General features: G+C 39.6%; 1 protein-coding gene across 6 annotated transcripts in view; it reads left to right on the top strand.

Annotated features, from left to right (window-relative positions):
• The window catches only part of C3H8orf34 (chromosome 3 C8orf34 homolog), a 429,407-nt gene that overhangs the window by 92,236 nt on the left and 313,422 nt on the right, over window positions 1-23,749 (top strand). For all 6 annotated transcript variants that reach the window (XM_057498011.1, XM_057498012.1, XM_057498010.1 and 3 more), the window contains exon 5: window positions 9,812-9,840. In XM_057498011.1, the coding sequence (XP_057353994.1) occupies window positions 9,812-9,840 (29 nt within the window). The remainder of the gene's footprint in view (window positions 1-9,811; window positions 9,841-23,749) is intronic.

Here is a 23,749-nt window from a genome sequence, read left to right as displayed (position 1 = left end):
ATATATATATATATATATATATATATATATATATACATACACGGGGAGATTTTTTTTTCATATATTTTAATTCATAACTCACTAGAGCCTTTTTTAGACTTCCATGCAGTGAACCCAACTAAAAATTAACTTGCTTTATGATGGTATCTTATAATTTTGCTATTAGTAGAAACTGCCTAGTTGAGATTCAAGAAAGCCCTGCTTTTGGCTAGATTCATTTTTGAAGCAAACAATGATGAGGAGTTTTCAGCTTATTATTTTATTATGTTCATGAAAAGAGCCTTCTCCTATTAATATGTTAAAGACTTTTATTAATATGTATAAATTTTGCCTTTTGAGCAGAGCCTGTACCTCTTTATAGACTCTCAATTTATCAAAAACCATGAGTTGGAAGAAAGATGACCAAAGAATATGCCCAATTATTACACAGATCTTTAAGTATAGTATTAGTTAATTTTCACCCTTTAAAAATGACAACTGCCTTGCAAACATTTGTTATATGATTGTTTATTTGTAAGAAAGCATTTGTCCCTAAGACTTTTTAATAAAAGAATTTGCTTGCATTTCAATTATGTACTTGACCAGATCTGTAGCAGATATGTCAAAGTTATGGTCTGTTCCAGAAATCTGAGTGTGGCCTTATGGGTGGGGCCTCTAACTTGAGTCCCGTGATCAGAATCTAGTAGGAGGCTATGACTTATTTAATCTTCCAGGAAAATCTGGAGAAACAAATGGCCAGGGGGCAGTCTTTGCTCAGGAGAGCCGAAGATGCAGATATGGGACATTACTCTTATGACAAAGTCAGGGTCAAAGAAGCTACCAGATTGGTCAGCAGCTTGGCCAGGATGAGGTGTAAATTTAGCTTCTGTTTATATGATGGAGAGTTGCTTTTTACTCTACTTGATGGTTTTATGGGGGCTCTATTTTGGCAGTAGTGGTGGGGCTTATGTGGATTAAGAGAGCAGTTGGACACATAGGGAGGGATTGCTCTTTTCTCCTTTTAAGGTTTTTTGAGTCTCTTTTGGAACAAAATGCTACTTTCTTGGAATGACTTGAGTTTCTGTGATTTTTGCTGAGATTTAAATATTAACTTCTTGTCATATGCCCACTTCTCCTAGGATAACATAATTTAGTAGAAATGTACCATTTACTGATGTTTATTTAGTTGGTCTAGCTACCTAAATTTGAACTGTATAAGCACAAACTTAGTTCTTCCATCATCCTGAAGCAGAATGTCATTAATTCTGTTTCATCTTGTTTTGCTCTTACAATAACTCCAGGTTGGTAACTCTCTAATTTGATGGTAACTTTATTACCCGTTGTTTTATGTTCTAGGAAGACATAGTGAATGGACTTTCTCCTCCAGGTATAACCAGAAGGGACATTCATTGTCTTGTTATGGTGGACCTTTCTCTCCAGTGCCACAGTTATTGAAAGGAAAGGTTGAAAGTTTTAGTGTGTTCCTAATTTTCATACAGTCTCTGAAAAGGTTGATCTTTGCTCCATCTTAGTTGTACTTCTCAAAAGATACATTTTTTAGAAGTGTTTGTTATTTATCTGAAATTGACAGCAAAAAGTCACTTGTATCCCTCAAAATAATAGAATTATCAGCTCTGCAGCTATCACCTTATCCAGACTTAAATTCCCTCTCCCCTCTTATTCGGGTCAAATATAACAGGACAAAGTAGATATTCTCTCCAGTTTGCCAACAGGATTTTTGTTTTAGTAACAGCTGTGCTATGCTCTTTTTCTGGCTTTTTGCAAGTTTTTCAATGTAATGCTTTATCTTGAAGTCAGTCACGACTTGTGACACTCTTCATGCTGGTTTTCTCATAAATGTAGACATGTGAGAATAACTTGCAGTAGCCCGTTATGCTATATAGTCATGATGTGGTAGGCAAAGTAGGTTTCTGGTGCCGAGATCCCTCTATTTGCAGCCTTTCTGACCTTTCTTCAAAACACGACTTCTCTCATTCCAGGACCTGGACTCATGTCCATTTCTTCAAATGTTTGTTTCCATCTGACTCTCAAGTAGTGAGAAAAGATTGTTTTAGAATAGGGAAGTTGCAAAGATTATCACATCCCTAAATAATGCGACTCTCCTAGTGGTTGTGATTGAAGCACCTTAGGGGAGTATCCTCTGTGCATCATCCTATTACTGGTGCTATTACCCTGAATCAGTTGGTTGAAGCAGTGTCTATCAGGATTCTCCACTGTAAGGTTAATACTGTTCCCTTTGTAGTTAATGCATATCTTGAGAAAGATACTTCAAGGCTTTGAAAATATCACCCTTCATTTTCACACTTGCACCTGATAATTGCAACATCCATTAGTGAATCTTGCCTGAAACAATGACCACTGTGATGTTTTCAAGGGTATTTTCTGTTTCTCTCATTCCTTTATTCATTGTAAGCCTTTAACAAAGAGAAGGGAAGATGAATTGTAACCACCCCCTTAATAACAAACAAGGCCTACTCACATTTGCTTGTGTCTGGTTATATTTCTGTTTATCTAATATTTGCATATGGCTATGAATATGTATGGGTATATATATATATGTGTGTGTGTGTGTGTGTATATGGATATGGATATGATGTAGTTATAGATATAAGCATTTTTCTATAGATATTGATGTAAATAGAATAAAAAAAATATATCCCAAAGCTAATTCACACTGATTTTTCTTGGTTTTGAAAATGCTGTATTTTCCAGATTAAATTCATGTAATACCTTATTTAAGAAACAATATTTGGAAGGGACAGATTTATTAAGAGACCTTGATATTGTCTTTTCCATCTACATTTTCATGGCCCCACTCTCTACCTAGGTCAAAGACAACTCTAAACTCTAACAGAAGTTCCTAGGGATTTGTGCTTCAATAGAAATATGAGGTATCATTATTGTAATTACTGTTTTGGAATGGTCTAGTGTCCATGAAAATAAATAATTTTGCTCCCTATAGTGCTTTATGGGAATAAGTACATGTGTATATGTAAATAAGCAATCAGTTATTTTAGGAATTTTTTTCAGAGAATTGAAGAAAATGGTGTACTTCTACTAGATATTTATTATTTCATTCAGAATTCCTCACTGTTGGATGACCTCTCATTTAACTATATTTCAGTCACACACACACACACACACACACACACAACGTATATGTCTGAGCTTGCAATTGAAGTGTAAATTCAACCAGTGTTAAGTACATATTTTTAAAAGTGTCAGTTCTTGAATATTATATGCACTCTGTGTTCTTAGTTATATCTCTTTTCTTAATCTTTGTTATACCTTTCAGTTACATCCTTTTTCCAGGCCATAATATATAGTCTGTAAAATAGATACAAGCCCTGTCTTGACTGGAAGATAATTTGGGTACTGCTCTACTAATCGGTTGCTTCCAGTTTTGAGAATACCATTTGGCCTCATTCTTCAGTTTCATCTTCTGTGAAATGAAGTAATGTATAACAGATTACCATAAACAGATTACCATATTATGGCCTTACAGACCATAAGTCTGTAAAATAGATACAAGCCCTGTCTTGACTGGAAGATAATTTGGGTACTGCTCTACTAATCGGTTGCTTCCAGTTTTGAGAATACCATTTGGCCTCATTCTTCAGTTTCATCTTCTGTGAAATGAAGTAATGTATAACAGATTACCATAAAGAGTATCTCCTATTCCTCAAGTCTTTATGATCTGTAATTCATGTTGTAATGTTAAATTGCACTCATGACTTACAGATTGTGGTTCAACCTGCTTGCATTTTTTCTGGCTCTTTCTTAGCCTCACTCTTCTTCCGTCATTGTATCCTTCCATATATGGGAGTATCTTCAGTATATTGGCACTTTCGTCTTCTTTTTTAATCTTTCTTTCTCACTTCTGATCTCCCTTTTTCCCTGCCCATACTAAACTATGGGCCAATTTTACCAATTCCCTACTCTCATGAAATGAATTACACTAACTAAGCTGTAAAGAACTGTGAGAAGTTGCTCTTTCCATTTCTTGTGGGTACACCCTGATTCTAATTATAGGGCTAAGCTGATGCCTGGGAAGATTGAAATCCTGATGGAGCAGGTAACTTTTTATTTCCTTGATAGAGCACAATTCAAATTTGTGAATATAAGAACTGTGTTTTGGAATAAATTCTTGACACAAGTGAGACCTCTTTGGAGATTGGAATAAATGGAAACTTGCATAAATTGAAGGACACAAATGGAAAACATCCAGATAGATTGCAGTACAGCAAAATCAGGAAACAATCTCTAAAATGCCTGTGGGAGCCCTTGCCTCTTCCATGTCTACAGCTGGGCACCATTGCTCTCCTAAGCCACATCTCTGGCTACTCTAATAGAAGAGTGTTTCCTTTAAGGTCTCTGTTTGGCTTTTAGGAAGACCGTGTGTTCCAGTATGCATCAAGAGTCCCATAGTCAAATCCTGGACCTTCTTTCTTTATAACATATTATAGAATATATTTTCTCTTGTATATTGTTTGTTCTCCACTGCTCACCAGTTCCTAAAAATATAACTTAAGATATGGTAGCTTTTAAGAGTTAATGAAATGCCTAAAATTTTTTAATGTCCTCTCAGGAAAAAGCTATGAATGTTCTGCTAGGCATGAGGAGAAATATCCTGGCTACCCAATATAAATGGCTATAAATGGTTCTATTTAAAGAGATTCGTGCTTCTGGAAAGAAGTGTTTCTTTAACATTCTTTTTTTTTTAAGTCTGAATTTTTAATTTATTTTAGCCATTTCACTCACAAATAATTAAATGTATATAAAAGATGGATTTTAAATAATTTTTAAGTATTGTACATTTTATTTACTTTTGATATATCTTTTTATAGAAGTATAGTTGTATATAATATTATATTGTTTTCAAGTGTAAAACAGTGATTTGACAGTTATCTATATTACTAAATGTTCACCCCAACTACTGTAGCTACTGTCTGTCCACATATAAAGAACTATTGACCATATTCTCTATGCTGTTCTTTCATTCCCATGGCTAATCTATATTATGATTAAGATTTTGTGCCTCTTGCCATTTGCAACAACATGATGGGTCTAGAGGGTATTATGCTCAGTGAAATAAGCCAGGCAGAGAAAGACAAGTACCATATGATCTCACTTATTTGTGGAATATAAAAACAGAGCAAAACAGAAGGAACAAAACAGCATTAAATTTATAGACACTGATAGGTGACTAGTGGTTACGAAGGGGGAGGGGTTCGGGTAGGTGGCGGGGAGGGTGAGGGGGATAAAGGGGCACAGTAATTCACAATCACAATATAAGTTAGTTATGGGGATGTAGTAGAGCATGGAGAATATAGCCAATGATTCTGTAATGTCTTTCTACATTGATAGATAGTAACTGTACTAGAGGGGGTGAGGATTTAATAATATGGGTAATTGTTGAATCACTGTGTTATATATTTGAAACCAACATATGATTGTATATCAATGATATTTCAATTAAAAAAGATTTTGTGCCTCTTTATCTCCTTCACCTATTTCACCCACCCACCCCAAACCCTCCTCCATGGTAACTATCAGTCACTCTCAGGGTCTGTGAATTTAATGCTGTTTTGTTCATTTTGTTTTGTTTTGTTTTTAGATTTCACATATAAGTGAAATCACAGTGTATTTGTCTTTCTCTGCCTGGCTTATTTCACTTAGCATAATACCTTCTAGGTCCATCCATGTTTTCATAAATTTCATTTTTATAGCTGAATAATATTCTATTGTATATATGTACCCATCTTCTTTATCCCTTCATCTATTGATGGACACTCTGCTTCTGTATCTTGGCTATTGTAAATAATGAGGCACTATACATAGGGGTGAGTATATCTTTTCAAATCAAAGATTCTGATTTTTTAATTTAAGTTACTAGGAGTGAAATTACTAGGTTATATGGTATTTCTATTTTTTATTTTTTTGAGGAAACTCCATACTGCTTTCCATAGTGGCTGCACCAGTTTACCTTCCCACCAATAGTGTAGGCAGGTTCCTTTTTCTACACATCCTCACCAACACTTGTTACTTTCACAATCCAAGTTTCTCATTTAGCTAGATTGAGTTTTATTTTGGAACCCATCTCTTCTTATTACTTTAATATGTCTTCATTGTAACCTTCTTCTTCATTTCCATTTTCCACTGGTAAACTTTCTTGGCCCTGTAAAATAGCTCCTGATGCTTCTAAAATTGAGAGTAATGGACAGTGGACAGAGGATACAAGGAACTGCTTGCACATCACTTATGATCTAGTGTGCGACACACATTTTGACAATTCAGAGGCCTTTTAGTTTACCTGCTAGTACTTGGCTACATTCTAAATAGTTGAAGTATTATTGCTATCTTTATGAATATAATAATGGATTCAAAAATCTGAGGTATAGAAGAAATTTAAAGGTTAACTGATAGTTTTCTAAAAATTGAATGAAAAAAACTCTTTTTGCAGGGCCAAGGGATTAATGCAGAAAGTTAAAAAAAATTCAAGGGAGTTTCAAAAATCCCAGACAGTTGAATCATGGGTTATTTAATTCCAGATATCTAAGTTTTATGGCTTTAGCTGAGAAAGAAAATCTTGTTTTATATATCTACTTTCTCTTTTACAATAAAGTCTTTAAAATATTTATTTCTAAAATAATATATTCATTTCTTTATCTTGAATTTATGTCAGGAAGGAATATTTTATAGTATTGTATTAAATGTAAATAAAAGCATTTAAATATGCATTTGGCTTTTATAAAATGGAATAATATATTTTAAATCTATAAACTGTGACATAAAGTGTTTGGTACTGTATGAAAATCCTGTATTATCTTGAAATCTGAGTTATTCTAAGTGACCATTTATAAAATTTTATATATTTTTAAAAGTAAAACATTCATCAATGAGTGACTTGTGTTAGGCCTTTAGAAATGTTTATAATTGCCTGAAAGCTTTGGGATCTCTGAATTGTCTCACATATACTCTTTTTCTGCAATACCATTCTGTCTCAGAGTTCTACGCCACACACTCTCAGTTAGTGATATTGCCCAGCTGTAATGATACTCCTTCATGAAGCCTTCTCTCCTTGAATTATTGGAAGGAGCTATCTTCATAATATGTAAAATTGTATATGTACAATTGATATTTGTGTAATTTATAACTCTATATGTATAGCTGGTTCATTAGGTTAGTGGAGTTGGGGATTGTATAGGACTTAAACTCCCTGTAGTGGTGGCTAGACTCTTAGTGTAGTAACACTTAAAAATTCTTAATTACCAATAACTTTTACCAAAAAAGAATTTTCATAGAATATCACTATGAAGAATATGTCTCAAATACACTGGTGTTTCTAGTTTATCTGTAAGGAGAAGAATGGTATAATTTATTGAGATGAAATAAGGCATATTTTTTCTGCTTTGTGTATAACTGATTCTTGAGGTTAGTGGAGTAGAAGATGATATAGAAAACAGTAAAATACCCTCTATAGACTTCTGTACCTGACCAGGTGAGGGGATCTTTATTTAGGATTATATATTTTTTTAAATTGAAAAACAGTTTATATACAGTATAGTATTGGTTTCAGGTATACAAAATAGTGATTCTCTAATTATATAGTATACATTACTGAATGCTCATTATAAGTGTAATTACCATCTGTCCACATGCAAAGATATTACAGTATTATTGAATATATTCCGTATGTTTTACTTTCATCCCTGTGATTAATTTATTTTACAATTGGAAGTTTGTACCTCTTTATCCCCTTCACATATTATGCCATTCCGCCACCTCTCTGTTGCAACCACCAGTCTATTCTCAGTGTTTTTGTGTCTATACTCTGTCTTGTTTTGTTTAGATTCCACATATAAGTGATATTTTTATGGTATTTGTCTTTTCTGTGTGACTTATTTCATTTAGCATAATATCCTATAGGCCTATCCATGTTGTTGCAATTGGCAAGATTTCATTCTTTTTTTAATGGCTGAGTAATATTTGAGTGTGTGTGTGTATGTATGCACATATATATCACATCTTCTTTATCAATTTATCTATTGAGGGATGCTCAGGTTACTTCCATATGTTGGCTATTGTAAATAATGCTGCAGTAAACATAGGAGTGCATATATCTTTTCATATCAGTGATTTGTTTTCTTCAGGTAAATTTCCAGAAGTAGAATTACTGGGTTGTATGATAGTTTTAGTTTCTTGAGGAACCTCCATACTGCTTTCCACAGTGGCTGCACCAATTTACATTCCCACCAACAGTGTAGGAGGGTTCCCTTTTCTCCACATCCTTGCCAACTCTTGTGATTTCTTGTCTTCTGTATAATAGCCATTCTGACTGCTGTGAGGTAATAGCACATTGTGGTTTTGATCTGTATTTCCCTCATGACTAGCAGTTTGGGTGGAGTATGTGCTTGTTGGCCATCTGTATGTCTTCTTTGGAAAAATATATATTCATTTCCTCTGCTCATTTTTAATTGGATTATTTGTTTTTATGGTCTTGAGTTGTATGAGTTTTTTATGTGTTTTGGATAGAAACAAATTACTAATTATGATGTTCAAGAGTTTACCAGGCTTATTTTCTTAAGACTATTTTCAGGTTTCTTTTCCAACCCAGCTCATTCTTTCTTGTGCTTTATAGACTGCTGAACTTCAGCTTCAATTCTGATTATCTTTGTGTTCCTTGGATTTCAAATTTTAAAACTTCCCTTGTCTCTTGGTGTATCCCATGCTGGGGTTTGACATCAGCTTTCATTTGCCTTACGCTCCAAACCTGAGGGGTGATTGCACCTGCCCCATTGTTCAGCCATAGGTACACATTATTCAAAAATAGTGACAGGAGGATGGTGTCATCATTCTGACATGATCAGATTGAAATGCCCACAAGGATTCAACAACTAGCTCAGGAAGAAAGTTTGTGCTGGCAATAAAGGTTTTCTGGCCATCCCTGTATAGAGAAATAAAAATGTCTGGGTATGGGTGTGGTTACCAAGGGAAGTGCATGAATCCAAAAGAAAAGACAGCTCCAAAAAGAGCCCTTGGTACGTCAGAAAAGATTCCCTTCTCCTAAAGAAGATTCCTATTGAAGGAGTCAAAAGAGAATAGAAAAGAGAGGGGAGCATTTCAAGAGAGCAAGTGGGGTTAACAGTCTATCAGAGAAATAAAATAAGGACTAAAACTTCTTTTTTTGCTGGTTTAGAAAAGTTTTGGAGGGATGGTACAGAGAAATCAGACTGATGTACAGTGAGGATTGTGTGATGGTGAGGAGAGTAATTGATTATCCATTGGCTTAAGAAGTTGTCTATCTGAATGAAAGTGGGACAAATTCCTTAAACTCTCTAGTCTGTGTCCTCATCTATAACATAAGGGAATTAAAATAAATGATCTCCAGTCCCATTCTGTGTTAATATTTTATTGCTTTAGGAGTCTAATTTCTTAAGAAGAAACAATATTGTAGCAGGCTAAATTGTACTTGATTGTCATTATAACATAAAGACAACATAACATCTCTGGGATTGTTTTGCAAGTGTGTTCCACATTTAACAACCTACAAGCAGTATGGTACTTACTTTGTTTTTGTTTAATCATTTGCATTGTTTCAGCAGTTCCTGCTGTTATAATTGACCTAAATTCCTAATGTGTTTTCATTAGTAAAAAGGATGTACCACATTATTTTGAAGCACTAGAAAAAAGAAAAAAGTGGAATGGAAAATGCACTAGTTTTACAAATAGAACTTCTGTTTTTGTCTCTAATGTTGGGTTATTAAAGATTGTTCCTAAAGCTTTTTTATAAATCTCTTTTGAATCCTAGGTATTGCAATTTCAGATGAACTCGATAAGGTAAGTTGGACTCTTCATCTAATGAAAAAAAAAATACAGAAATTTCATTTTAATCCACTGTGTAATTGAGTTTCTGAAGCATAATGTTCAAATGTAATTTCTTTGGTCCTAACATTTTAAAACTTTCAAAGTGATATGGTTTGATTCTTTAATGACAGTTATTGCATATCACATACTCTTCTGAATCAGGAGTTAGAGTTTGGTTAGAGAAAACTGAATCACTGTAATCACTATATTAAAAAATTAAAATGAATAGTATTATGTAAACTATTCAGACTCTGCCTGTATCTATATGATGATGGTGATAGTGATGATGATATATGGGAGACACAGTAATTTTCTGTAGCCACGCACCTTACTCAGTGAGTCTTATTTTATTTTTTTAATTTTAAAATGCCAAGAGAATTTAGTGCTGTAAGAGGGCAAATGTAGATGATCAGGTCTGTGCCTATAGACTAAGTATTAATCCAAGCTAGACAAGGGCAACAAAACATCCATGGATGCAGAAAGTTTCTCTCAAAACAGGGGGGTGAGGTTCTAAGCCTCACCTCTGTTGATCCCCAATTTCTCACCTGATGGCCCCCCTGCGACTGTGCCTGTTTTAGGTTGTTCCTCCCTTGAGGAATCTTACCCGTCTCTGGCTATCCAGTCATATTCCGGGGCCATACAGGGAAATGTAAAGTTGGTAAGTGAGAGAGAAGCAATATTGTTTGAAAAGGTTAGCTTTTTACTTCTTTGCAGATTTATGCCCTGTGGCTTCTATGCCCAGCATTTGTCTTGAGGTATCTTTACCACTTGGAAGAATTATGATACTCGGTAATTTTCGATATGAGGCACAAATTCTACTAAAGGGTTGTAATTAGGAAGGAAGAAGAAAAGCTATAGAAGTAGCAGATGGAAGAAAACATGGGAAGATTGATTATTTCTTTGACATATCTTCTTGTAGAGTAACTTCAGCATGTATAGGTTTTAACAAACTACTAATTAAATTGTGTACACACATTAACAGAATAGGAATACAGATACATAACAAAAGCAGACCTACAATTACCAGCCATATCCAGTGAAACCAGGAAAACCAGTTAGGTACCCTAGGCATTTGTGAAAACTTACCAACCTTTATCTTGCATCTACCTACCACTTCAGCATTTTATTAAAAAAATAATAATAATAATAAGGGAGAAATGTGGAATTCACATATAAATCAAGTATAAAAATCAAATGAATAATCATATCTGACTTGATTGTTTATAGTTCATAATGTGTGATCAAAACCGAAAGTTTCTGTGATATGACTACCCTTGCACTGTTCACCATGTAAGAACTTATTCACTATGTAAGAACTTGTTCACCATGTAAGAACTTGTTCGTTATGCTTCAGAAGATTGGAGACTGTTGAGAATTAGGCTTGGGGTCGATGAATGATTGTGCATTGAGTCCCCTATACAGAATTTTATTGTTGTTAACAACCATTTGATCAATAAATATGAGAGATGCCCTCTCAAAAAAAAAATGCCAAGAGAATATGATATTACATTGTGCTGGAGTGATGGTTATCAAGGTGGCGAGAATTGATGGGATTAGGAATATATTTTAATGGCAGTGTCAATGGAACTTGTTAATGGATCAGATGTGGGGAGAAATTGGTGATGATTCCTAGGTTTGGGAGATAAGCAGCTAGATGAACTGTGGCATCATTCACCAAAATTGGGAAAATGGGGCAAAAAGCAAATTTGGCAGGTTGGAATAGCATCAAAACTTTTTTTTTTTTTGAATTGTCTGTTAAACATAGTTAAATGTATTGTTTGCTCATGAGAGAGATTTGATTTAGAGTTACACATTCCAGAGACATTAGGATAGAAGTCTCATTTTTTTTCCCGTCTTGGGACACCGTCGCACTTCTAAAAATTATAGAGGACCCCTAAAAGTTTTGATTTATATAGATTATATCTGTCAATATTTATTATATTAGAAGTTAAAGCTGATAAGAATTTTACATGCTTATTCATTTAAAAAAGAGCAGTGGTAAAGCCATTACATTAACAAAAAACATTTCTATGAAAAATATTTTATTTTCCAAGACAAGATGTTTGTGAGAAAGTTACATCATTTATTTTTTCAAAAAATCTCTTTAATGTATGACTTAATTGAAAACTTTTGGATTTTCATATCTGCTTTTGTGTTCAATCTGTTATGATATGTTGTTTTGGCTGAAAAATATCTGACATCAGATATGTTGTTGGAAAAGGAAGAAGCACCTAGAATAGCCATCAATATTTGATGAACAATCATTCAGATATCTCTCTAAAGAGAAAACACATTGAAATTTGGAGTGGTGGCTAGATATGTAGGTAGAAAGAAAATGATAGAAAGTATTGAAAGGAAAGGAGCGACACACAGCAGCAATTCACCGGAGAATTCCACTTTATTGGGGAAAGGTGCTGGGTTATATAGGAAGGGGCATGAAGTGATTGTGGTGTTACTTTACGGGGCTGGTGGCTATTGGCTAGGTGCTGGGACTGGGGGGGTGCGAGAGGTGATTGGTCTTTAGGTGGTGCCGTTGGGAACCGAGGACCCGGAAGAGAAGCCGAAAGTTCGCCATCTTACTGGTGGGGGCCCTTCATTCCTGCCTTTCTCCTCTATGGGGTTGTGGACGTTGCTTCTTTCTGACTGCTTCTTGCTGAACGGGGGTGGAGAAGGGAGTGAGGGCTTGAGGATTGGGGGGAAAGGGTTGATAGGACTCCCCACAGTAAGGACGAGTAGATGTGGACTTCTTCAGGTTGGAAATCAGTGAAGGTTCCCTTTAACCATAGGTCGAGGACTTGTTGATTCCAATGGTGCCAGGAGGATACGGGTGCCAGAAGCCAGGCGTCTGCAGCCATTGTTTCCAGGAACAGTTTCCAGCGGAGGGAGGGGTCCATCTCAGCGTGTGGTGAGGAGGTTATGTGAGAGTGAAGGAATCTTCTGTGGCCAGAAGCTGATAGTTCCTGAGTAAAAGCTGGTTGAAAGTTTGATTAGAGATTTTTCCGACTTGGGATTTCATGAACTTCATTATACAGGGTAAGAAGAGACAGGCGAAAAGAATGATTATTATGGGGCCTGCAATGGGCCAGAGCCAGGTAAGGAGGGGGTTTGTTAGTATTGAAGAGAATGGGTTGGAATTGGAAGCAGAGTGGAGGCTGGAGGCAAGGTCGGTGAGTTTGGTAATGTCAGTTTCTACAATGCCGGATTAGTTGATGTAATAGCAGCACTCTTCCCGAAGGAAGACGCAGGTGCCGCCCTTCTCAGCTGTAAGCAGATCTAAGGCCCGCCGGTTTTGAAGGGTGACCTTAGCTAGCGAAGTGACCTGTCTTTGGAGAGAGGCCAGGGAATCGGCAGTGGATATCAGGGCTCTTTCAAGTTTGTCGTTGAGATCTCTAATTGCCCATAGAGAGTGACTCAAGGCTCCTCTCGAAAACTCTGCCCCAATGGCTGAGGTGGTCAAAGAGATACCGACCATGATGGGAAGTAAAGCAGCCCTTTTTGTGCGCAAGGGCAAGGGAGGTTGGAGCTCAAGAAATTCTGCCATGCTGTAAAGTTTAAGCTGTGGGATTAGGGTGACGAGAATGCAGGGTATATTGGAGTTGGGAGGCAGTGAGTTGAAAAGACTGCCATTACACCAAAAGAAGTGTCCCGGTTGAGTGAAAGTCTTAGAGCCGGAGGTCGGGGTGTAGATAGAGAGGCAGTGAAGGGTGCTGGAGGGGGGTGGAGCTGGGCCTACACAGTGGTGGATGGTGAGATTATCTGCGTATTCTGGTTCCCATAGGGGTATGTCTGCCAGGGGGCGGAGGGGTTGTCCTTCTGCATGGAAGGAGTAGTTGTAAATATTAAGGGGCACGGCGGCCAGCAATGGGCGCTGTAGTGATGCACACAAGAAACAATTGGCGGTGTTGAGGGTGTGATTGAGAAAGATGGTGGTGTCTTGAACAAGCTGTAACCAAGAGTAGGAGGAATAAGAAGATGAAGAAGTGCCATCAAGAGTTTGGATAATGACTTTTTCGGAATGTCCGATATCTGATGCAACTTGAGAGATCTGGGAGTGAGAGGGAACATACTCTCGACAGATATGAAGGGTACCGTGGGGGGTTGAGGACCCCCCATAGTAAACTGAGGCTGTGACCCCGGTGGCCCATCGAGAGTCCCAGGGATCTGGGATTGATAAGGAGAATGAGCTGTTGGGGGTATTTCATGAAACAGTTGGAGGAGTAATACTGTGGGTACTGGGAGTTACTCATGTAGTAAATGGCGCAAGACCAGTAGGGACATCCCCCGTAGGTGTCTTGCCATCGCCTGCAATAGGCTTGTCTTTGGTCATAGAGGAAGCAGAGGTAGGGAGAATAAAGGTAGCTGCTAGTGAACACTTCGGTGGAGGGAGGAAAGTGGAGGTATAAAGGCTCAGAGCAACTTTTCAGAGGGCAGTCTGATGTGGCAATGAGGGCAGTAACTTTTGTTTGATGCTGTGTGTAAGTCTGTCTTACTTTGAATCGCCATACAAAGGAAGCTGGGGTGGCAGGGAAGACAATAGGAATGAGAAAAAGCAAGAGAGCGGTAAAGGAGGAAAAAGTCATGATTCGGGTATGGATGGCAAAGGGGGTGAACGGGATTTTGGAGGAAAGAGGACAGTAAGGTCAGGAGTCTGGAGGGAGGGAAAGTCTGTAAACTTTTGTAGGTTAAGAGATCTTTTAGGTGATGTGGGGACAGAATGGTAAGGGGCGCCCCGAATGTCAGTTTATGAGCTTCCTTCTGCAAGAGCTGTCCAGCAGCTAATGCCCGTAGGCAGGGGGCTCATCCCCGAACTGTGGGGTCTAATTGCTTGGAAAGATAAGCTACTGGGGCAAAGGATGGGCTATAATATTGGCCTAGGACTCCTAGAGCTTGACTGGACTTCTCATGAATGTATAATGAGAAGGGCTTCGACAAATCAGGAAGATGGAGAGCTGGGGCTTCTACAAGGGCTCTATGGAGCTTAATGAAGGAGTGTCGGGGTGAGGAGGATAATGGTTCTTCAGGGGGGCCCTTGCTGAGGTCGTATAGGGGTCTTGCCAACAGGGAGAAGTTAGGATCCACGCTCTAAAATACCCAGCCAGGTCTAGAAAGGAAAGGATTTCTGTCTTGGTTTTGGGAATGGGCAGGTCAGAGAGGAGCTGTTTTCTGTCTAAGGTGATGGACTTTCTTTGTTGAGATAGAAGAAATCAGAGGTAAGTGACAGAAGGGGAAGAGATTTGAGCTTTGACAGGGGATACCCGGTAACCTCTGGAAGCTAGAAGGTTAAGTAGGGAGGCAGTGTCAAGTTGAGACTGTTCCTACAAGGGACTGCAGATTGTAATAAGGTGGATTCAGTAGATTTGTGGGAAAACTGTCTAAGTGGTTCAGAATGTCTTGTGTATGGGTCCGTCCAGGTGAAGGCAAAAAAATCTTGGGAGGAGGGGTCTCGGGAAGCCAAGGCAGGGCAGCGATAAAAGGGTGTATAGATTTGGGACTAAGGGATGGATAGGGACGATGGCCATGTTGATGAGGCGAAGGTCTTGGATGAGGCGGAAAGATCTGTTGGTTTTTTTAACAGCTAATATGGGGGTATTAAACGGGGAGTGAGTGGGTCTGAGGTAATTTTGTTTAAAAGATCTTGAATGATGGGTTGGAGGCCTATGAGGGCTGAAGTGGTTGGAGGGTATTGGGCCTGACAGATATACTGAGAGGGGTCATGTAATTTGATAGAGGCAGGAGGACATAGAGCCACGGAGGAGCTTGTAATGTCCCAAACTCTGGGATTTGCAGGGTGTATGAGGGCGGAACTGGAGCTTTCATTGGGTAGAGGGGCGTCGTCAGCTATGAGGGCCATCAGAAAGGGAGTACTAGGGGCTGTGGGAGTGGATATAGTTATGGAAACATGGAGGAGAGAAAAGATGTCCCGTCTTAGGGGATGGGACACTGGGGCATAACCAGGAAGGAGTGGGAGAAAGGTATGGGATTGTCTTGGATTGTGCATAAAAGGGGGGGGGTTTAATGGGAAAATCTGTTTACCTCCTACCCTGACTATAGGAGTAATGGCAGGCGTGGTAGGGCCCCGGTATTCCCACAAGACTGAGAAGGTGGCTCCTGTATCTAGGAGGAAGGAGATGGGGCGACCGTCTATTACTGAAGTAACCCTGGGCTCCTGTTTGGTGATGGAAATGGTCAGGCAAGAAGCCCCCGGGCCCCGTCAATCTTCTGCCAGCCCCACTATGGCGGGCTTAGGATGGGGGTTGTTCATCCAGCCTCCCCTTTGGGTGGCTGGGCAATCAGACCTCCAGTGGCCCTTTTTGTGGCATCTGGGGCATGGGGTGGTAGGAGATCTGGGGTAGGGGCATGCCCTTGACCAATGTCCTTCTTGTCTGCACTTGAAACAAGCTCCTGTGCGGGGCTTGTTTGTAGAGGAGTGCCCAGGTTGTGGTTTTATCAGCTGGGCTAACATTTGGAAATTGGCCTGATCAGCCTTTTCTTTACGGCGTTCTTTCTCCTCCCGTTTATGGAAGACTTTAAAGGCCACTGTTAAGATCTCAGTCTGTGGGGTAGCGGGGCCCTGTTCTAACTTTTTGAGGTTAGCTTTAATGTCGGGGTAGGTTTGAGCTAGGAAGTATGTCATAAGGACATGTCTCCCGTCAGGCGTTTCTGGGTCCAGGTTGGTATACTTTAATAGGGCTTGAGTGAGTTTGTCTAAGAACTCAGAGGGGGTTTCATCTCTTTTTTGAATTATGTCTTGGAGCTTTTGAAAATTGACTACTTTACGAGCTGCCTTTTTCGGACCTGCTATTAAGCAGGAGGCAAAGATATCTCGAGAGCGGAGACTCACAGTGGTGTTATAATCCCAGTGTGGGTCTTGTTCGGGGACAGCAGTGGGGCCAGGTGGGTAGGTGGGGTCAGTCCTGTGGGTTTCGGTAGCGTGCGTTTGGGTCAAGTCCCAAACTCGTCTACGCTCTTCAGGGAGGAGAGTATTGGCCAGGAGCATGAAAATGTCATGATGTGTGAGGCTGTAAGACTGGATGGTCCATTGAAACTCCCTGATGTGTGTCGTGGGATCAGTGGAAAAGGAACCTAAGCGTTTCTCTAGTTGGGCTAGATCTCCTAGGGAGAAAGGGACACGAACGCGCACGATGCCTTCAGATCCTGCTACTTCCCGGAGGGGGGGCGATAATTTTGGGAGGCCCCCGGGACCGAGTCTGAGGGGGACTGAAGGGTTCTGGCTCAGTCTGTAGGGGGGAGATAGGTGTTGGGGGCAAAGACGCAATAATTTTGGGAGGCCCTCGGGACTGAGTCTGAGGGGGTAAAGACGGAGGAGGCTCCTGGGACTTAGTTAGAGGGGGGCTGAAAGGCTCAGGCTTGATCTGCAAGGGGGGTGAGGTGGGGGAGGAGATGGTGGTGGAGGAAGGGGGAGGGGTTGTTGTAGGAGAGGAGGGGAAAGGGAGTGAACGGGAGGCTTTTGCGGGGGAGATGGCTTGCAGGCTAGGAGAACTTGGGGGGAGGCGGGGGGAGGAGGGGGAAAGCTTCGGTATAGGGAATCTCCTTCCAGTTTTTCAGGTGCTGGCAGTAGTTAAAGAGATCGCGAGTGATGTTAGGATCAAGAGTTCCCCCTGCGGGCCATTGGTTGTTATTGTCTAGGGTGTATGTCAGCCAATCTTGGGAGCAGTATTTGCGGAGAAGTTTTGGTTTTATATCAGGTGTCAGGGAGAGGGTGGCTAGATACTTGAGCAGGCATTCAAGAGGTGAACTTCCAGGGAGGGATGAGGAGGCTCCCATGGCTAAAGGGCAGAGAAGGAGACAAACAGGGGAAGACGAACGGAGATCCTCGGACTGGGAGCAGACCGCAAGGAGACCAAGGGCGTCCCCGATGATCCTTGGGGGTCTGCGGAAACTCGTATACGAGTCGGTTTCTTAGGAAGTGTGGGTCGTCACCCAGACTTCTCTAAGAAGGCAGAGTGCCGGAGTCCGAGGTACCTAGTACTAGGAATTTTCAGCAGACGGAACGGATTTCGGCAGGTAAAACAGAAGGAAGGAGTGGAAAAGGGAGCGTTCTCATCCACAAAGGAGTCACCTCGTTTATGGCTGTTGGAGGAGGGGCCTGAGGGTCTGCTGCAGCCGTGAAGACCGGAGGCAGGAAGAGTTCCTTCTTTGTCCCCGAGTGTCAGGGCCTTGCCGGACGATCACAGTCAATGGCACTGCGATAGCTCATGGAAGAGTGGCCCGCTCTGGGGGAAAACTTACCTAAAGGCCAGAGAGGAGTGGTGAGTGTGAGGAGCCAGCGCCGGAAAAAGAGGATGAGGGCAAGCTGCTGCTGGTGTTGGGGGAAGACGGGGCCCAGTTGGGGTGTCCCGTCTCCCAGGTTTCGGCACCAAAGAAAGGAAAGGAGCGACACACAGCAGCAATTCACCGGAGAATTCCGCTTTATTAGGGGAAGGTGCTGGGTTATATAGGAAGGGGCATGGGGTGATTGTGGTGTTACTTCTACGGGACAGGTGGCTATTGGCTAGGTGCTGGGAGTGGGAGTGGGGAGAGAGGTGATAGGTCTTTAGGTGGCGCCGTCGGGAACTGAGGACCCGGAAGAGAAGCCAAAAGTTCGCCATCTTACTGGTGGGGGCCCTTCAAGTATTATACAAAAAAATGGGATGATTTAAACTGTGACATTTTAAAATAATAAACTATAATGTGATAATGTATTATTTTTACAGAAACATTAAAATTAGTGTTCGTCTATTCCAAATAGGAATAGACCTTTTGAGTTTTATACCATAAAAACACATTTCTGATTCACTAAACAAGTAAATATAATTTATGAATATACTCAAATATGATCTGTTTAATTAACCATAATGTATTTTTACATTATTTTAATTTCTGTCAGTACTAAGTGTGTGCAAAACTAGATATTGACTATATCCAATAGCAAGCAGAGTAAGTGGCAGGTGTGGTTCCTGACTTTGTCCTGCTCTTCTAATCCTCCTCTGAGGTGTTGCCACTGTTGTCTTTGCACCAGCTGGTCTCTTTCTTAGGCTATGACCTTTACAATTTGCAGAACTTTCATAAAGCTAAACTTGCATTTATATTCTATGTTCATTTTAAGTACAAAGACATAATCATCACTATTTCTATCTAGGCTTATTTACCTCTGCCAGTACATTCTGCAAAGCCCTGTCTGTCTGAGCTGTAAATTGGTTTGGGTGACTCTTATTGGCCCCCGTTCTTCCTTTTTCTCTGGATTCTTACTTACAGTGGGGTAGTGTCTATACCTTTTTTTTGGTCAGATGTAAAGAACGTACTAATTGTTCTTAAAAATAAAAGTGGATTTCACCTTCACCCTCAGTGGATGCTGTGACACTTCGTTGGTGTCATTCTAGGACACATCCCCCTGCCCCTGTCTTCCAAGTATGAGATCAGAGAAGTTTCCATTTAACTAAGTGAAATGCACACCGCTGATTTTCATTTGCTTACTTAACAGTCCTATTATTGAAGACTTCATGAAATGGCTGAAATTTTTCACGTTTAATATTTTTAAAAAATTTTTGAGGAAGATGCCAACAATTGTCATAAAATTATTGAAAAAGTATTTATGTCAGTGCAAAAATATTGTTCCCACTCTCACACCTAATTTTCAAGAGTACTGGATAATAAAAAGGAAATACAGGCTTGGAGAGCCATAGGCACCATCCTTTGCCTGCCTGGAAAGAGCCTTGGGTGTGAGGGAGAGCCTGCTCCATGGCGCCCTCTGCTGACCATGAAGCTCACCGTTCTGCATTTTCCTCTAAGAAAATGTGAATCCCAGGCAGGTACTAAAAAAACCAAACAGAATGATTCACAGTTTGTGTTGATCTGACACTTATGTCTTTACTTTAGTAATAAAAATCAATACAACTTCTTCCTTTTAATCTTCCATTGGGAATTTTGGGGTCCACTAAAGATCTATTTTCTTAGCCTTTATAAACCATTGATCTTTTACAATCATACTCTAATTCAATAATAATTTCATTGAAATGATCTTTTCTGTGACTTTTAGTTTATGAATTATGATAAAGGGAATAAGAATTATTCTAATTAAAATTGAAAGAAAACAAAATACAGACTAGTATTATTTTTAAGGCTTTTAAAAAAATTATGAGAATTCATCAATTTCTTATTCATTAGTCTTGTCCTTTCCCTTTCTTTGGCCACTGTATTGGTTTTCTATTGCTGCTGTAATAAATTAAAATAACACAAATTTATTATCTTACAATACTATAGTTTAGAAGTTCAACATGAGTCTTCCTGGGCTGAAATCTAGGTGTCACAGGGCTGCACTTCTTCCTGAAGTTCTAAAGGAAATCTGTTCCCTTGCCTTTCCCAGCTTCTAAAGCTGCTGCTTTCCTTGTTCTACATCGTCAAAACCAGCGACAGAGCTCTTCTCTAAGTAAACTGCAGCCAAAAATGGCTCTCCACTGTTATGGAATCATATGATTAGGTTGCGGCCACCAGGCTAGTCCAGATAATCTCATTTTAACATCTTTAACATTAATCATGCAGTGTCCCATTTGCCATGTAATATAACATATTCACAGGTTTGGGAATTAGGACGTGGACATCTTTCAGAAACCATTATTTTGCCTACACAGCTACTTTTCAAGTTTGGACGGCATTACCATTCGTATGTGTATCTAGTTCTTCAGGATCCTACCATTCCAGTTTGTCCTTCAAAACGCCATAGAGCAGACATGGCTGGTGCCTGCACAGTATGCCTTCACAAGGGCAGTGCAGCCATCCTTTAACTACGGTGAGAGTTGGGTGCTTATGGGCTTGCCCTTCTCGTGAGGATTGGATTGCTTCAATCCAATGGGAACCATCCTGCCCAGAGATGCCTGGTTGGCTCTCTGCTAATGATTGAAATAAGGCTCTAAGTTGTCATTCATATTTCCGAGCTCCCTACAGGGGAAGGCTGTGAGTAGACTTTAGCTGAACACACATCTCTGTGTATCTTCTTCCCCTATTTTTTTTTTTTTTATAATTATTTTTTATTGAAGGGTAGTTGACGCACAGTATTACATTACATTAGTTTCAAGTGTACAACACAGTGGTAGAACATTTATATACATAATTCTAGGTTCCAGCTATCACCCTACCAAGCTGTTACAATATCTTGACTATATTCCTTATGCTATACATTACATCCCGGTTACTTATTTATTTTACCATTGGAAGTCTGTCCTTTTTATTTTTTTTATTTTTATTTTTATTTTGTGAGGGCATCTCTCATATTTATTGATCAAATGGTTGTTAACGACAATAAAATTCTGTATAGGGGAGTCAATGCTCAATGCACAATCATTAATCCACCCCAAGCCTAATTTTCGTCAGTCTCCAATCTTCTGAGGCATAACAAACAAGTTCTTACATGTAGAACAAATTCTTACATAATGAATAAGTTACATAGTGAACAGTACAAGGGCAGTCATCACAGAAACTTTCGGTTTTGCTCATGCATTATGAACTCTAAACAGTCAGTTCAAATATGAATACTCATTTGGTTTTTATACTTGATTTATATGTGGATACCACATTTCTCTCTTTATTATTATTATTTTTAATAAAATGCTGAAGTGGTAGGTAGATACAAGATAAAGGTAGAAAACATAGTTTAGTGTTGTAAGAGAGCAAATGTAGATGATCAGGTGTGTGCCTGTAGACTATGTGTTAATCCAAGCTAGACCAGGGCAATAAAACATCCACGTATGCAGAAGATTTCTCTCAGAATAGGGGGGGTGAGGTTCTAAGCCTCACCTCTGTTGATCCCCAATTTCTCACCTGATGGCCCCCCTGCGACTGTGCCTGTCTTAGGTTGTTCCTCCCTTGAGGAATCTTACCCGTCTCTGGCTAACCAGTCATCTTCCGGGGCCAAACAGGGAAATGTGAAGTTGGTAAGTGAGAGGGAAGCCTTATTGTTTGAAAAGGTTAGCTTTTTACTTCTTTGCATATTTATGCCCTGTGGCTTCTATGCCCAGCATTTGTCTTGAGGTATCTTTACCACTTGGAAGAATTATGATACTCAGTAAATTAGATATGAGGCACGAATTCTATTTAAGGGTTGTAATTAGGAAGGAAGAAGAAAAGCTATAGAAGTAGCAGACGGAAGAAAACATGGGAAGATTGATTATTTCTTTGACATATCTTCTTGTAGAGTAACTTCAGCATATATAGGTTTTAAGCTACTACTTAAATTGCGCACACACATTAACATAATAGGAGTATAGTTACATAACCAAAGCATATCTGTAATTACCAGCCATCTCCAGTGAAACCAAGAAAACCAGTTAGGCACCTTAGGCATTTGTGAAAACTTATCTATGATATGGTGGATATTGTCCAACTGAACTTGAACAGTCTGAGAGAAATCAGACAAATTAAAACAACCCATTCCTGGGGACTGTTCACATGCCATATGTTCTTTTAACAGTAAATAGTCTGTAGTTGTAAGAGTTTGGAGCGCTACAATTTGCACTTCTCCAAATTCTTGGTTGAGTTCCAACAGTATAGATCCAGTCAAATTTGTTGTTTTACTGTATGCACAGGCCAGCTTAGATATCTCCTTCTTCATTCCCATGGCAAGTCCAGGAACTGGTGGGATGAGTGCATCTACAGCTGTAGCAGTGCGTGGATCTTTGTTGGGGTTTTTTGATGATCATCTTCTGGCATGAGTCTTCCTGAGAGTGCAGATGTTGGAAGTTCTTTTTCATATCGTATCTTAGTTCATTTTCGGGGTAGCCCAATTAGGCTTTGATCCTCTGTATAAACACAAACAGACCCTTTGCCTACACTTTTTTTTTTTTTAATCATTAATCTACACTTACATGACGAATACTTTGTTTACTAGGCTCTCCCCTATACCAGGTCCCCCCTATATACTCCTTTACAGTCACTGTCCATCAGCGTAGCAACCTGTTGTAGAATCACTACTTGTCTTCTCTGTGTTGTACAGCCCTCCCCTTTCTCCCACCCCGCTATGGATGCTAATCTTAATACCCGCCTACTTCTCCCCCCCTTATCCCTCCCTACCCACCCATCCTCCCCAGTCCCTTTCCCTTTGGTACCTGTTAGTCCATTCTTGAGTTCTGTGATTCTGCTGCTGTTTTGTTCCTTCAGTTTTTCCTTTGTTCTTATATTCCACAGATGAGTGAGAGCATTTGGTATTTCTCTTTCTCTGCTTGGCTTGTTTCACTGAGCAAAATACCCTCCAGCTCCATCCATGTTGCTGCAAATGGTTGGATTTGCCCTTTTCTTATGGCTGAGTAGTATTCCATTGTGTATATGTACCACATCTTCTTTATCCATTCATCTATCGATGGACATTTAGGTTGCTTCCAATTCTTGGCTATTGTAAATAGTGCTGCGATAAACATAGGGGTGCACTGATCTTTCTCATACTTGATTGCTGCATTCTTAGGGTAAATTCCTAGGAGTGCAATTCCTGGGTCAAATGGTAAGTCTGTTTTGAGCATTTTGATGTACCTCCATACTGCTTTCCACAATGGTTGAACAAGTTTACATTCCCACCAGCAGTGTAGGAGGGTTCCCCTTTCTCCACAGCCTCGCCAACATTTGTTGTTGTTTGTCTTTTGGATGGCAGCCATCCTTACTGGTGTGAGGTGATACCTCATTGTAGTTTTAATTTGCATTTCTCTGATAATTAGCGATGTGGAGCATCTTTTCATGGGTCTGTTGGCCATCTGTATTTCTTTTTTGGAGAACCGTCTGTTCAGTTCCATTGCCCATTTTTTAATTGGGTTATTTGTTTTTTGTTTGTTGAGGCGTGTGAACTCTTTATATATTCTGGACGTCAAGCCTTTATCGGATGTGTCATTTTCAAAGATATTCT

Source organism: Manis pentadactyla, chromosome 3, assembly GCF_030020395.1.
Source record: "Manis pentadactyla isolate mManPen7 chromosome 3, mManPen7.hap1, whole genome shotgun sequence".
NCBI classification, from domain to species: domain Eukaryota; kingdom Metazoa; phylum Chordata; class Mammalia; order Pholidota; family Manidae; genus Manis; species Manis pentadactyla.
Note: the sequence above shows the minus strand (reverse complement) of the source record. Positions and strands in the feature narration are given on the sequence as shown.